Source organism: Podarcis erhardii, assembly GCF_964252035.2.
Source record: "Podarcis erhardii genome assembly, chromosome: 11".
In the NCBI taxonomy this organism is placed as follows: domain Eukaryota; kingdom Metazoa; phylum Chordata; class Lepidosauria; order Squamata; family Lacertidae; genus Podarcis; species Podarcis erhardii.
This window is the reverse complement of record NC_138501.1, coordinates 605,032-620,923: the sequence shown is the minus strand read 5'-3', so window position 1 is coordinate 620,923 and position 15,892 is coordinate 605,032. Positions and strand designations below refer to the sequence as shown.

Sequence of the window (15,892 nt, the reverse complement as noted above, 5' to 3'; positions counted from 1 at the left end):
TGTAGTCAAGAAGGTCAACTCTCTAATCACATTAGAACAACAAAGGGAGTTAAACAAGGATGCATTTTGGCCCCCTTTTTGTTCAACATCTATATAAACTCCCTAATAGACCACCTACAAGGAGCGGATACACACGCCCCAAAATTAGCAGACAAAAAACTGCCTATCCTACTCTATGCAGACGATGCGGTTATACTATCCCAGACTCGGATGGGCCTCAAAAGAGCTCTTAACAGCTTATCCCAATATTGTAGAGAAGAGAAACTAGCAGTGAACTACCAAAAAACAAAAATCATGGTTTTCTCTAATAAAAGAAAAATATACAGATGGAATTTAGACAATCAGGAGATTGAACAAGTGACATGCTTTAAATACCTAGGAGTTATATTCCAAGCATCAAGGAAGAAGACTGCCCACATAAATTACAGCTCCTCCACAGCACAAAAAAGTACAACAGCAATTCTAAGATACCACCGTACAACGGGAGGAAATTTCATTCCTGCTGCAATTAAACTATTTGTTGCAAAACCAACAGCACAAATACTATACGGCGCACCACTCGTTTCCCTCTCTAATCTAGACCCATACGAAAAGATACAATCAGGCTTCCTTAGATCACTCCTGCAAACACCTAAATGCGTTCCAAACGCCGCCCTACGACTGGAAGCGGGCTTATACAGCATCAAAACCAAAGTATGGATAAGAACCTTATGCACTTGGCTAAGACTTAACAACTCGCTGGTTGGACTACTTTCCCTGATGCTTCTTGACAAATTCCAATCTAGTTGGAGGAAGGGCACTCTCAGAAAACTGGCCACATATGGTCTCTCCCCAGAGTATTTATTAAGTTTAGAAAGGGTAGGGCCAAGAACATAATCAAAGAAAGACTCAGGGACACTGAAGCCCAAAATGACTTTAATCAACTTCCGATAACTTATGAACACCTGTACAATTCCCAAAGACCCCATCTAGCAAACTACCTCAAAGTTCTAGACAACGCAAAACACCGATGGGCATTTTCCAGGGCCCGCTTTAACGCTCTCCCTTCAGCTCTTCTAGAGGGAAGATATAACAAAATACCCATGGAACAAAGATTATGTCCCTGTAACAGCAACGAAATTGAAACCATCGGGCATGTCATCTTATACTGCCCATTTTATCGAGACTCAAGAAAGGAGCTGATCGAACCGATCCTGAGGAAAATACCCCGTAGTACAGACGACACCTATATCAGACACCTCCTAGCTGATAAAGAGCCCGAAATCAACAGGCCTGTGGCAAAGTATTGTTACATTGCAACAAGAATAAGACGAGCAATGATGTCAGCAATGGAGTTCAAATGGTAAACACCGAAGGAACGATAACAAACAGTAGCGACATTTGAATTTAATTCTTAAGACCTTAACAGACGAAACCTGGTCATAAATATAAGCACCAATTCTGTGAATTGGCCATATTTCTACTGTTATTTGTAGTACAATACTGCTTATAATGTTGTATTTCTTTTATAAATTGCTTTCTGGTCATTGACCGTATTAAAGATATTAGATTAGGGCTGCCTTCAGATGTCTTCTAAAAGTCTGGTAGTTGTTTTGATCTTTGACAACTGGTGGGAGGGCATTCCACAAGGCGGGTGCCACTACCAAAAAGACCCTCTGCCTGGTTCCTTGTAACTTGGCTTCTTGCAGCGAGGGAACCGCCAGAAGGCCCTCGGAGCTGGACCTCAGTGTCTGCGCTGAACGATGTGGGTGGAGACGTTCCTTAAGGTATACTGGGCCGAGGCCGTTTAGGGCTTTCAAGGTCAGCACCAACACTTTGAATTGTGCTCGGAAACGTACTGGGAGCCAATGTAGGTATTTCAAGACCAGTGTTATGTGGTCTCGGCGGCTGCTCCCAATCACCAATCTAGCTGCCGCATTCTGGATTAGTTGTAGTTTCCATGTCACCTTCAAAGGTAGCCCCACAGAGAGCGCATTGCAGTAATCCAAGCAAGATATAACTAGAGCATGCACCACTCTGGCGAGACAGTCTGCACATAGAATTGACCTGCGCCTCCATGGACAGCTGGGAGTCCAAAATGACTCCCAGGCTGCACACCTGGTCCTTCAGGGGCACAGTTACCCCATTCAGGACCAGGGAGTCCTCCACACCTGCCCGCCCTGTCCCCCAAAAACAGTACTTCCGTCTTGTCAGGATTCAACCCCAATCTGTTAGGCGCCATCCATCCTCCAACTGCCTCCAGACACTCACACAGGACCTTCACCACCTTCACTGGTTCTGATTTGAAAGAGAGGTAGAGCTGGGTATCATCCGCATACTGATGAACACCCAGCCGCAACCCCCTGATGATCTCTCTCAGCGGCTGCATATAGATGTTGAAAAGCATGGGGCAAGAGGATGGAACCCTGAGGCACCCCACAAGTGAGAGCCCAGGGGTCTGAACACTCATCCCCCTCCCCGCCACTTTCTGAACACGGCCCAGGAGGAAGGAGCGGAACCACTATATAACAGTGCCCCCAGCTCCCAGCCCCTCTAGACGGTCCAGAAGAATGTTATGGTTAATGGTATCAAAACCACTAGGTGGTGCATCGGAAGATGGCTGACAATAACATGTCTCCGACCCACACGAGGTAATTTGGAGGCTATGATGGGGGTAATTAGCCTCCCTAACCCCCCCCCGGATTATGGGGGGGACGGCCCTTGCCTGCTGTGCCCTATACCACCCCCGAATTTGTGGGGGTGGGGGCACTAGGCACAAAGCCCTCTTGTGGGATCTTCGGCACTCCTCAACGCCGTTCCCGATTCGCGCTGCTGGTTGCAATGATCTTTAAAAGAAACATTTGGACGTGATTAATTGCACATACATCAAGGAAAAAGGGGAGTAAATACTGCTGACAGAAGAGATCTCTGATAACAAGACAACAATAAAACACGAGAAGAACGTCAAGATAAGGTATGACAAATGACTGAGGGGGGAGGGGGGGAAAAACCTGCCTCTACCTCTTTATGTGATTTAACAAGAAACCCCCTCCCCTAATGAGTCAGAAATTAAGGACTTAAGCTGTGGATTTAAGGCTGTGTGGAGATAAACTTTCGATCCAAAGCAATGTTTCAAGATGAAGCTGGAAAGTTAAGAGTTTTGGAGTGTCGCACTCAGAAAAAAAATACCGTCGCCATTTTGTGAGGCATTGTGGGAGCTCTTGGGTCTGGGAGGAGAAAGAGAGAAATAGAGTTGTTTACATATCATGAATCAACTCCTCGGTGGGACTTAAGAGCGACAAATGCCAAAATTTACGATGGAAAAAGTGATGTTATCTACGAAGGAGATATATGGAAACCATCTGGACTTAGTGGAGGAACGGGAAATCCACACAGGATTATTACACTTGCTATCGGCTTAAGGAGACTAACAGAAGAGATTGTAAAGGAAAAAGAGAAATTATACGAACAAGATATGATGTGGCAACACCAAGATAAGACTGGATAGAATTACGGACTTTGTTTGGACTGATTGGGACTGATTTGGACATTAATGCAGTAATAAGAAGATGATCTGAATTCCCCTTTGGATCTTGAAGTATGGGTTCCCCCAACAAAATTTAAAAATTTGGCTTTGTAATTTGGAATTTATATGATGTGATTTAATTTGATGTGATTGGCCAGTTAATAAAAATTATTTAAAAAAACAAAAAAAAAACAAAACCGCTGAGAGATCCAACAGAACTAGGAAACAGCTCTCACCTTTGTCCCTAGCCCGCCGGAGATCATCGACCAGCGCAACCAAGGCAGTTTCAGTCCCATGATGAGGCCTGAATCCCGAATGGAAGGGATCCAAATGGTCCGCTTCTTTCAGGCGTGCCTGGAGTTGTTCAGCATCCACTCGCTCAATCACCTTGCCCAAGAATGGAAGATTTGAGACTGGGTGATAGTTGGCCGTATTGGCCAGGTCTAGAGATGTTTTTTTAAGAAGCGGTTTAATGACTGCCTCTTCCAGGAGGTCTGGGAAGGCTCCCTCACAGAGAGAAGCATTCACCACCCCGCCAAGCCCATTGCCCAGCTCCTCCCGGCTCACTTTTATAAGCCAGGATGGGCAAGGATCAAGGAGACAAGTAGTTGGTTTCACTCATCCAAGCAGCCTGTCCACAGACTATGTAATTATGGATACATAGTCAGAAACATGGCAGTCACTCCAAATTAACAGAGAATTGAGATTATGATTATTAGCATGATCAGGTATATTTTATTATTTATTCAAAATATTGATATACTACCTCTCACTAAAATAAAACCAAAAATATGTAACAAGGAATGCCCACATTCAGTTGAATTAAGGATGGGGAGAGAACTATACCATTCTCCATATTAAGAGTTATAACTAGAGTTAGCCATACTCTGAGTACACCCATTGAAAGGAATGGATATGGCTAATTTAGGTTATTAATTTCAACAGCTCTACTCTGAGCAGAACTTAGCTGGATACGTCCCTTAGGGTTTGTATGAGCAAGTCACAGTTATGAAGATTGGATACTTTTTCTCTCATTTGGTTGTCCTGCTTTATACAAGCTTAACAACTTGACAAAATTTTATCTTTGGCAGTGACACTTTGCTTTAAAAATGTAAATTTTGCTTCATTTTTAAAGGCATAAAGGAATATCTTACTGATCTGAGCATGACAATGTTTATTTTGCTGATATAAAAGGCAAGTTTTGACAATTTTTCCTCATGAAAAATACTTCACAAGCAGCTTTCCAGACAGCTTCCTTGCATTTATAAGCAGAAGTTTTAATGTAAACAGCTAGAGGCTATCACTTATAGCTTAGCTTGAAACAGATATACTCAGCACCTGAATAGTGCTTGGCACTGGTTTATAAGTGACTGAAGAGGAAGTTGGCATATATTTAAACAAATGTAAATTACCTTTCCCTGGGTTGAACAGATAAAGAATAGTTTGAAAAACCAATTACTTCAGGAGGAAATACTGAGGTTATCAAACCTTCCAGTAGAACACCTGCAAAGTACATTTCAGAACAGAAAAGTATGGAGTATACTATAATTTACCAAACAGAGTATGTAAAATGTTCTTTATTGCTGAATCAGAAAAAACAGCAGTCCGGAAAAAACCAAATTGCTGCTTGTTGCACTATAGCTTTAAAGAGCAGGTTTTTGTGGGTAAAGCTCCAGAGCACAAAAAAGTGCTGAGAGACACAGCTTTAGAAAGCAGACCTGATAAAAGTTGATCCTCTACTTGGATTTGTTACTTTAATTTAACTCATTCTATGTGTCTGTTTTTCATCTTTCAATTTTTGTCTGTTGTTATAATTGTTCTCTCTCTGATATTGATATATATATATATATATATATATATATGCAGGTTTTGGTGTCCTCGGGTGTCTTCCCGTGTAAAAGTTGGGGTGTCTAGGCGACGTTTCGACGAGGTCTCACTCGTCATCTTCAGGCTGGTGCGACCTCGTCGAAACGTCGCCTAGACACCCCAACTTTTACACGGGAAGACACCCGAGGACACCAAAACCTGCATCCCTGTACCCGTGAAAATCTACGAAAGCATATATATATATATATATATACACACACACATGAAATAATAATTAAAAACTTTACTCAAAAACATAACAGGTAAGTGTGAATAAGCCCTTAGACACACTTAGTGGGGACTCAGGGGGGTTTAATTCTAATTAAATTATAGGGTTGCACTGATGAATCTATGGGTGAGTTTGTACCATCCTATTTAGGTTTCATAAGCCACAATGCATATTTTGGTCATGCCTGCAGTCCTCTCATGTGCTGGGCTTATTAAACTGAAACATAATCATCTGAATGGTCAGAGATGAAAGGAACTGTAGTGCAGCACATGCTCCCCCACCTCCACCTTACAATCCCTGGCAAGTCCGCTAAAACAACTGAATGGGGAGAAATCAATCTGCACTGGCTGGGATGCTGCAGGCTCAGAAGGCTCTCGCTTGTAATAAGACAGAGATCAGATCTGTAACTGATCTGTTTCCCCCTGAATTAAGTACAAATCAGAACACTTGGGTTTGGGGAAAGAGTCCACCCATCTCTAGCATATATACAAATTTTAATTACCTGTTAGAATAAAACCGAGTTCCATCATGCTGATAATTGTCATCTACGTACAAAGAAGAAGAAGAAATTGTGGTTGCTAAAGATGCTGCTTCAAAAAGGGAAGGTGTGCTTGGCACTAAATCTGGCTGATGTCGGGAGGCTAATACTGTGCAGAGGGAAAAAAAGTCTGTAAATCATTCTTGCAAATATGAAACGAATACATTTTCATGGAAAATCTTACCTGCTCACCTATAGTGACAACATGTGAAGGCATGCACAAGCCTTGGGACTATGTGCTCTTTCTTGATATCTCACCTCCAGTGCATATGGCTTTGGGCTTGAATATCCTGGCTTGCATTAAGAATTATGTCCAAACTGAGGAGCTCTAGCTCAATGTCAGCTAACAAGCCAGGATGTTCTCAGCTATAGGTTCTTCACACCAAAGCATGACTTTAGTTTTTTTATTTTGGGGGGGCTGGGTGGGGGGAGAGAGAAAGAAGTGCACCATAGCTTATTAACCATGGTTTATGAAGAGAAAACTAATGGGAGAAGGAAAACAAAGGTTGATTTTGCCTCATGCTGATATGGGCCCAGAAATTGTGGCAGAGATGTTCAGTGCCCAGTGGCTGTGGATCAGTCATCTGCCAAGGCTTGTATGAGGAGATCCACATTGTATATCTAAAGCACATTCACAACACATTTAAACCCCAGGCTTCCCCAAAACAATCCCAGGAACTTAGTTTGTTAAGGGAACTTGGAATTGTAGCTCTCTGAGGGGAAGACTATAGTTCCCATGATTCTTTGGGGAGAGGCAAGTTCTCTAGATGTGTGTTGGGGGTGCTTTCAATGTATGCTGTGGCTCTGTCCTATGTCTTGACAATTAGAATTGAGATAAGCAGCATAAGCCATGGACCAAAAGCAATTCCCAAGATGAAGGTGTGTTCCAGGGTGGTTACCATCTTAATTGCAGCAGAGGTGGCTTTATAGATGCTGCTGGACCACAACTCCCTTCATTCCTGAATCCTGGCAATGCTGATGGCAGCTGATGGCAGCTGGAGACCAACAACTCCTGATTTAAAGGATTTCAAGCTTTGCCCAGACAATCTAGAATTCTCTAAGCATTGTTTTTTAATCATTGCTTTAAGCTTCTTCACTGGTTTTAAATCTCCCACTTTTTTCACTTATTTTTTAAGTAGAAGTGCCAAAAATCTTGAAAATATTTCTGTTTATTAAGAGCAGTGTAGCTCATTTGAAGCATTACCTTCTTCATCAAGGCTACAATAGCTCTGCCCCTCAGTAAGCAAGTCATGATTTTCATCTTTCCAATCTTGGCTAACCACAGAAACAAATTCTTGTGATGTAGCTTTTAAAGCAGCAATGGAATTGCATCGTTTCTTGGAGGGAGAGGACTTTAAAGCTGCATTCAAAAAGAGAGAGGATAAAAACAAGGCAGATTAATTAAATACAGATAAACTAAGCAATGAACTTTTAAGAAGGACTTTTCACTGTTACACAAACACTTTCACAATCCTTTCTTGTTCATCTTATGAAGAACGGCTAAGGGAGCTGGGCATGTTTAGCCTGGAGAAGAGGAGGTTAAGGGGTGATATGATAGCCATGTTCAAATATATAAAAGGATGTCACATAGAGGAGGGAGAAAGGTTGTTTTCTGCTGCTCCAGAGAAGCGGACACGGAGCAATGGTTCCAAACTACAAGAAAAAAGATTCCACCTAAACATTAGGAAGAACTTCCTGACAGTAAGAGCTGTTCGACAGTGGAATTTGCTGCCAAGGAGTGTGGTGGAGTCTCCTTCTTTGGAGGTCTTTAAGCAGAGGCTTGACAACCATATGTCAGGAGTGCTCTGATGGTGTTTCCTGCTTGGCAGGGGGTTGGACTCGATGGCCCTTGTGGTCTCTTCCAACTCTATGATTCTATGATTCTATGATTCTATGATTCTATCTCACTTGAATGCTGCTGACTGTTAAAAAAAAGGTTTGATCAGATTGCCCAATCAATTTCCATTATTCTAAGTACACTGTAATAATGTCTTTAGAAGAGTCTATAATATGGGCCAGTATAAATCTGAGACATATTTACATTCAGCATTGCAGTAATAAAACTTGAACTTTTTCACGGCAGGGAGCTAGTAATAAGCCAAGTATCAGGCATACTTTTACCATGTAATCTCTTCATCCCAAAAAATGGCATCTGCCTATTTTTCACTGGAATATATTTTACAATGTAAGATTTTATGTTTATATAAACCTAAATCCTCTTGCAAATAAAATTGCAAGGGAAATGTCTGTTTGGCTAAAAATATAATTGAAAACAAACCTAAAATATAGATTCCTCCCCTGCATATCTGAAATTATTGTAAAGAACTTCAAGAACATTTTAGTGAAATAACGTATAATCTGCTTATTTTATGTTAAAAATAAATACCGATATCCTTGACATTTTTAAAGCCTTAACCAGGTGCAGATGGCTTTAAATTTAAATTGCAACCAGGACAAGGTTGTGTGCTGCTGCTGCCCATGGCCTACATGCAGTGGAATCCTGTCCCTCCCCCTGCCCACTATATCCTCTGGCACACATGTGGCAGGCAGTGCACCAGAGTAATCATGAGACCTCTGCATGTCTATGACCATTGTTATTACTTATTAAATTTGTATACTGCCCTTTCCCTTAAGTTCACAGGGCAGTTCACAACATAAAAATACAAAATGAGAACACAAAACAAATAAAAAACAAACCAATAACCGCCACCGTCCCCCAACATTTGAAAGGCCATGGAATGTTCAATCAGCCAAAGGCCTGGTTATAGAGAATTTAGATTATAGGTTATAGGATTTAGATTTGGTGGAAAGAGTGCCTGAAGAACTATAGAAAGAGGCTCGCAACATTAAGAAGAGGTGGCAAGAATACACAGAGGAACTATACCAGAAAGATATGGATGGCTCGTACACCCCAGGTAGCGTGGTTGCTGACCTTGAGCCAGACATCCTGGAGAGTGAAGTCAAATGGGCCTTAGAAAGCACTGCTAATAACAAGGCCAGTGGAAGTATTCCAGCTGAATTATTTAAATTTTTTTAAAAAATGTGTGCATAGGTACTCACAAAATACTTGAATGACACATTCCATGTTACAAAAGTTCAGATAACTTCCAATAGGTTATAGGTAAAGGTAAAGGACCCCTGGACGGTTAAGTCCAGTCAAAGGCAACTATAGGGTGCAGCACTCATCTTGCTTCAGGTCAAGGAAGCCGGCGTTTGTCCACAGACAGCTTTCTGGGTCATGTGGCCAGCAGGACTAAACAGCTTCTGGCGCAATGGAACACCACGACAGAAGCCAGAGCACAAGGAAATGCTGTTTACCTTCCCACCGAAGTGGTACCTATTTATCTACTTGCACTGGTCTGCTTTTGAACTGCTAGGTTGGTGGGAGGGAGAGAGAGAGAGAGAGAGAGAGAGAGAGAGAAGAAGAAGAAGAAGAAGAAGAAGAAGAAGAAGAAGAAGAAGAAGAAGAAGAAGAAGAAGTTATAAGCATCCCGACTACAGTGGTACTCTGGTTCTCAAACTTAATCCGTTCCAGAAGTCCGTTCCAAAACCAAAGCGCTCGAAAACCAAGATATGCTTTCCCATAGAAAGTAATGCAAAACGGATTAATCCATTCTAAACTTTTAAAAACAACCACTAAAACAGCAATTTAACATGAATTTTACTATCTAACAAGACCACTGATCCATAAAATGAAAGCAATAATCAATGTACTGTAGTATAAAATAAATAGAACAGTATTGTAGATCAGGCATGTCCAACTTCAAGTAGGCTGCTTCCCCCGAGGGGGCAGGGATGGGTCCAGGGTGGGCGTTGGCTGCTTCCCCTGATGGTGCATGGGTGGGTGCAGGGTGGGCAGGCACGCAACTCTCTCTCCACCCCCAAGCCAGTCCTTTCTCTCCCCCCCCCCCCCAAAGCAGCTCTCTCTCACTCTTCAGGACACTTACTTCCAGGTTTGCAGCCTTTGAATTCCAAGTTGTTTATGAACTAAGCTGTTTGAAAAACAAGGCACCACTGTACCTTGCTATGTTTGAAAATAAGCCAGAACATTATCAACAGTTGTGCCAGCATTAGGTATGACTTAAGAGTCACAGGCAGAAACACCATTACAAAGTTTTGTGGACAGCCCACCTTCAGACAGAATCACAGAATCATAGATACTTCTAAAACAATTTTTCTGAGAGAACTTAAAGCATGAAAAATGTAACATATAACTTGGGAAGATTCTTGCTGGATCACACAAAGACCTGGTTTGCATTAAACGGTTTGTCAAACTATAACTTGTGAAGACCACGCCGACTCCTGGAGAGCAGTTCTCAGCCATTTTGCTCCTCAAAAATCTTTTTCGTGCCATACTGTGAGCTTAGCATGTTGTGTAAACTGGGACTTGTAGTTAGGCTCTCTCCTCACTAACCACAAGCTGCAGCTGGTCTTAGTTACAGCTTGTGGTTTGTGAGCTTGACCACAAGTCCCAGTTCAGATAGAACACTAACGGAACCCTTGGTTTAACCTTAGCATAGCACAGCAGTAAAAAGCCACAGTCTGTCATGCAAAGCAGCCCCTGGACTCCATCTAGTCCTGCAGTCTGTTTTCGATAGCAGCCAAATTCTTCGGGAAAGCAGATGGCATACCATGATGGCAACAGCTGTCTTGCACCCTGTGTCTCCCAGCAACATTTAACATGGGGCTCCCCTTCCTATTCTTCATCATGTGACACATCCACCAACAGTGCCAGCCATCTTACCAGCTAAGTCACCATTCAAAAGCTATTTTCAAGGTGTCTCCATAGGAGAAGTATGTCACATTGAGACTTTTTTGTAGAAAGCAATGAATAAATGCAACTAACAAAAGCAACAACTGAAGAGTGGCTCTAACTTCACGACTGGTGACATGGCACTTACCCTGATTCTTTTTGAATACCCTGGAACTCATAAACTTTAAAAACCTATCAGCATAAAAACTTGGCCTGTGTACTGAAACTGTGTCCTACAAGACAAAAAATTAAAGGTATTTAATATTAGGACAATCAGAGAGAAAACATTTTTTAAAAAAGACTACAATGGAGAAATTCAACAATATTCATCATTCAGCAGAATGGACATCATCAGTGGAACAGATTCCACCTCTCCCTGAATGCCTCCAAAATCTGCTTTGGGGGCCACAGCAGATTTGGGGGAGGGGCTGCACAGCAAGGAGAGCAAGTCTACTTCTGTGAACTTGGAGGTCATCCACTGTTTATGGTGGAAGACATTTTTAACAGAATTGTGAAATCTTCAATAGATCATGTAGCTAAAAAAATCCAGTGTTCGTCACTCACTGTCAAGGTATCATTGCCAACATGTACTGTTCAACTTCAGCCCATTTAATTTCATAATAATATTTACAGAGGCTCCCCAACTTCTTCAGGGGAAGTTAAAGACTGACTCCCTCTGTTTAAATATTGAGATGTTGTTTGAAGGCTTACTAAGGTGTTTATCAATTCCCTAACTGATTCATGATGAAGACAGATGTTCCAGATACAGTTGCCTGAACAAATAACAAGCCTTATATGGATGCCAGTCTGATGAAGTCTTTAAAACATGCAAAGGGAGGCTAGATTAATTACCAACGCTATCAGGGGGTTAGGATGCTAGCTGTTGTGCTGAATGTCTTTGCCACTTATGTCTTGTCTGATAATTTAAGAAAAGTTTTTGCACTCTAGCCTTTGCAAATACCAGTTTTGTCTTCATCCCCAGTGAAAACAATATTTGCAGTTGCTTTCCCTTTGGCCCTTGCCTCTCCCTCTCCTTCCATCTGTTGTTTACCCAACTACCACTAGGCAGACTATAAACTTTTGGATATTTGTCGATCGGCATTTGTCACTTATAAATAAGCAAATGCATCAATGGCAGTGAACTTCAACAGCATAAATATCCTCATGTCACACACAGTATGCAATTGTCAATAGTAAGAGAGAAGTAATTAACACAAAAACCAAACATTCAAACAATACAAAGCATGACTTACCCCATCATAAACAAGTGCTTTCCAGGAATGCTCCAGCTTCTTTATTAACCTAATAACACACACACAAGCACTTAATGACATATATTCCATCTTACAACCAATTTAAATCCAGCAGATATATCTGTATCCAAATAATGTTATTCTATGTTACCTGTAAGACTGCAGGATATCAATAATGCCCATAAATAGCAGAAGCTTTTCTCCTTTGTGGCTTTTAGCCGGAATGCCACCCATTCTAAGAGAAGCAACAGAGTGAGACATTATACATTAGATCTTCTTTGAAAAGTTAAAACTGAAACATACTAGCAATGAAAAACAAAAGAACCCATAGTGTTTCGATTAAGACAGCACATGCAAAGGACAATATGGTTTGGTGAACAAAATGGATGTTCAAAGCAGACTATCCTTTTTAGTTTCATTTTAACAAGTGTACTTTGGCTTCAATTTTCCAGTATAATCTACAGCATGATGTACAGGTTAAGAACTAACAACAATTGGAGCACAGCTTCATTCATTTTACACACAAATTGGTGCAAACAATGAGTGTGAATAGCACCACACAGTGATACTATCAGGGAAGGACATAAGGGATGTTGATGTCATGGCTGCCGCAGGCAAAGGTTTTCTATTATGCCTCTATAGCAGGAGTGCAGGCCAACTTTGGCCATCAGGGCTCCCCACTGGGCCGGCCGGCCTGTTCCTAGCAAGCCAGGCTCACCTCCTGTCCCACACCTAACAACCTACACCATGTCAGCTAGAGGGCCAGAACTGGCATGGCTTCCAAAGGAGCAGTGAGTTCTCACTTCAAGTGAGTTCCCCATGGTTCCTTTACTTCAGTGAGGCATGCTCACCTCAACCAACAGCAGGTGGGCAATGGGAGCACACCTTGCTCCAGGTCACCAGACATTTGAAAAAGTGTCAGGGGGCTGACTGCCTCAGCTGATCTGTAAATCTTTTTTTGGAGAAATTCAGTAGTTGCAATTTCTGAAGCCACTTTTTCTCCCTCTTCACACACTTACATTTCTGTTACAACATTACTTGTAATCTTACATGATTAACCTTTTTCTTTATTTCCCTTTGGTATGTGCCCAAATAGTATAAATAATACCAGAGATTTAAGGTTGTTCCTGGGTTTCTGCTTTTCTTGGGCACACAACTGATAAACCAATCTCTTTTTTGGGGGATTTTCTGGTCTGCAGGAGGACATTGGGTTTTCCAAAAGATATTTGATTCTAATCTATCCTTCCATCATTCACAAATTGAAAGCCCATTGTAGATGTAATATTTGGAACATGAGGGAATGATGCAGAAATAGCCATTAACTCTTTTTTGTTTTAAGAACAGATTTTTAGGGGAAACAGCCTTTCTAGGAAATCTAACCAACAGACTGAAAGTGACACAGGGAGAAATAGAAGAGAATGCCTTCACTCCGGTACGGCTCCCATTTATCACATACACAGCCCAACAAGACAACACCACAAACCCACCAACAGCATATGGATAACTTAACCCACCAACACCCCCCTCACACATGCACAAAGAAATCCAACTGCAGCCAAGCAAATGCAACCCTCCAACCCCTAGGCCACCCCAACCTCTCTCACCACCAATGAAACATAACAAGCAAATAGAAAGAGAACCTACTCAAGTGAAGCTGACACAAAACCCCCACACATACACTAAGCAAAAGAACATAGGCTTTACCATCCCACCCCCTCTCTTCTTCCTAACCCTATTCTGCACATAACACCAATGTCTCACAACAAATGTAACTGATCTGTAGAAAACATAACCTGAAAAAAGAGACAATGCATGTGCTTTTGTAAATAAGGAAAATCTTTAATAAAAAAACTTTATTAAAAATAAAATAAAAAGAGAACAGATTTTTAGGGACTTACGTGTTGGTACTCTCTGTTATGACACAGTCCCCAGATTTTCCGGGCCCCTGTATTGATTCCATCGCTGTAGAATAGAGAACTCTCTGTCCTCCTGGGCGTTTAGAATCCGATGTGTTTTGAGAAGTTTCACCCTCTCTCTCTTTTGCAGCAGAGTCCAATATATGGATTCCCAGCAGCAAGCTATAATCCATTATTTTAAAGCTTTCCAGTACCTAGTAATAAAGATGTTTAGGTTGAAATTGGTTATGTTGACAAAACCAAAAGGCTGAATTCACAGAGGTAAAACAAAAACAAAAAAAACGTTCTAAGGATATGCAACAAACCATCTGGCATCAGATATCAAATCCAAGAAAAATACAGTACTCTACCAGCTACAGAATGATGTGAATTTTACAAAACAGAGAAGAGATAAACAAAATAACCAAGAGACTAGAACCTAGTAATAGACTTTTTGTAGTACAAAATTCAAAGGCCACTGCATTTCTGTTACGCATTTCATAAATCTGCATTAAGAAACAGTCAATATGAGAAATGAATATGCAAAGTTATTAAGAGATTATTCTTATTTATTATTGTCTAAATATGGAAACCAGTGCTATTTTTCTAGAAAAAGAGGTGCGAAATTCACCACGAACACCTCCCTTGTTCTCTTATAATGACAATGGTGCCCAACTGAGAGGTGCTGGAAATGAGCTGGGGAAAAACCCCTGAAGGCAACATATAAGCTTTATTTGATAACCAACAAACTAAAGTTATTTTCACATGCAAGGTTTACTTGCCATCATTGTGGTTTAGATATGTGGTTCAGTGTTCATTCTGTGGGAATAGCATGAGGGAGGGAACATTCAAGGTCCTTTATCCCAAGGTTAGTGATTAGTATAATCTACACCACTTTGAACAAATTGAGTATTTCAGTATATCAGCATCAGTATATGCTTTGTATGGGACAATACTTGCAACTGGTACAAAGAGAACAGCTGTTGGTATCCAGTAAAACATTAAAATTATAAACAGTAATAAAACTATGTTATTAACAGAAAAATATTACAGGTAACCTGGTAATATTTCTGCACTTTTAACTGGGTAATTACAGGCTTTAGGAAAGGAGAGGGCACCAGTTTGCACAAAGAATAGTAAAGACAAATCTGTGTGTGTGATAGAAAAATGTGGCAATGCTCCTCCATTGCTTTTCTTTTCCTGCAGTGTCAGTCTGACTCCAGGGAAACAATAACGTGTCAATAATAATGCTGCATCGTTGATTAATTTTTATTGACAAACAGAAGAAAGTCAACAACTCTGAAAGTTATTGAAAAATTAAAGGAAGAGCTATTGATTCCTTTCTATAAGTTAATTGCAACACTGAAATAAAACTCAGCTCAAATCACAGAACTGTAGAGTTGGAAGGGACCCCCAGGTCATCTAGTAACAACCCCCTACAATGCATGAATATTTGCATTTTAATATTTGCATTTGTATTTTATTTACTACAAATCCATGTCAGGTATGTAAAATCTTTAAGATGAATGAAATTTCCTGCAATATTTTGTGTTTGTGTGTTTTATCAAGATATAGCTGCTTCTGCAGACTGTTACTATCACACTACAGTACCACCTTCCCACATGGTCCCATTAACAAAAGTCCTATTTTCAGTGAGAACTGTGAACTTTTTCTTATTGACAGATGATTAGTTTTTTCTTCTTCTGTAGAAACTAAACATTCTCTTACCATCAGAGAATTTATACTGCAGCAACCAAGCGCCCAATAAAAAATGAGGCTACTACTGCATAGTTGATATTTATACCACACCAGAAAAACTAGAAAAGCAGACACTTAAACTTCAGCAAAGTATG

At 40.9% G+C, this 15,892-nt stretch overlaps 1 protein-coding gene across 5 annotated transcripts in view; it reads right to left on the bottom strand.

Annotated features, from left to right (window-relative positions):
* PIP5K1B (phosphatidylinositol-4-phosphate 5-kinase type 1 beta) overlaps positions 1–15,892 on the bottom strand; it is a gene marked incomplete at its 3' end in the record, with an annotated part of 90,121 nt that overhangs the window by 21,554 nt on the left and 52,675 nt on the right. For all 5 annotated transcript variants that reach the window (XM_081881007.1, XM_081881009.1, XM_081881005.1 and 2 more), the window contains 6 exons: positions 14,043–14,254; positions 12,296–12,379; positions 12,145–12,193; positions 11,040–11,124; positions 7,343–7,498; positions 6,103–6,247 (listed from right to left, as the gene is read on the bottom strand). In XM_081881007.1, coding sequence (XP_081737133.1) covers positions 6,103–6,247; positions 7,343–7,498; positions 11,040–11,124; positions 12,145–12,193; positions 12,296–12,379; positions 14,043–14,254 — 731 coding nt within the window. The remainder of the gene's footprint in view (positions 1–6,102; positions 6,248–7,342; positions 7,499–11,039; positions 11,125–12,144; positions 12,194–12,295; positions 12,380–14,042; positions 14,255–15,892) is intronic.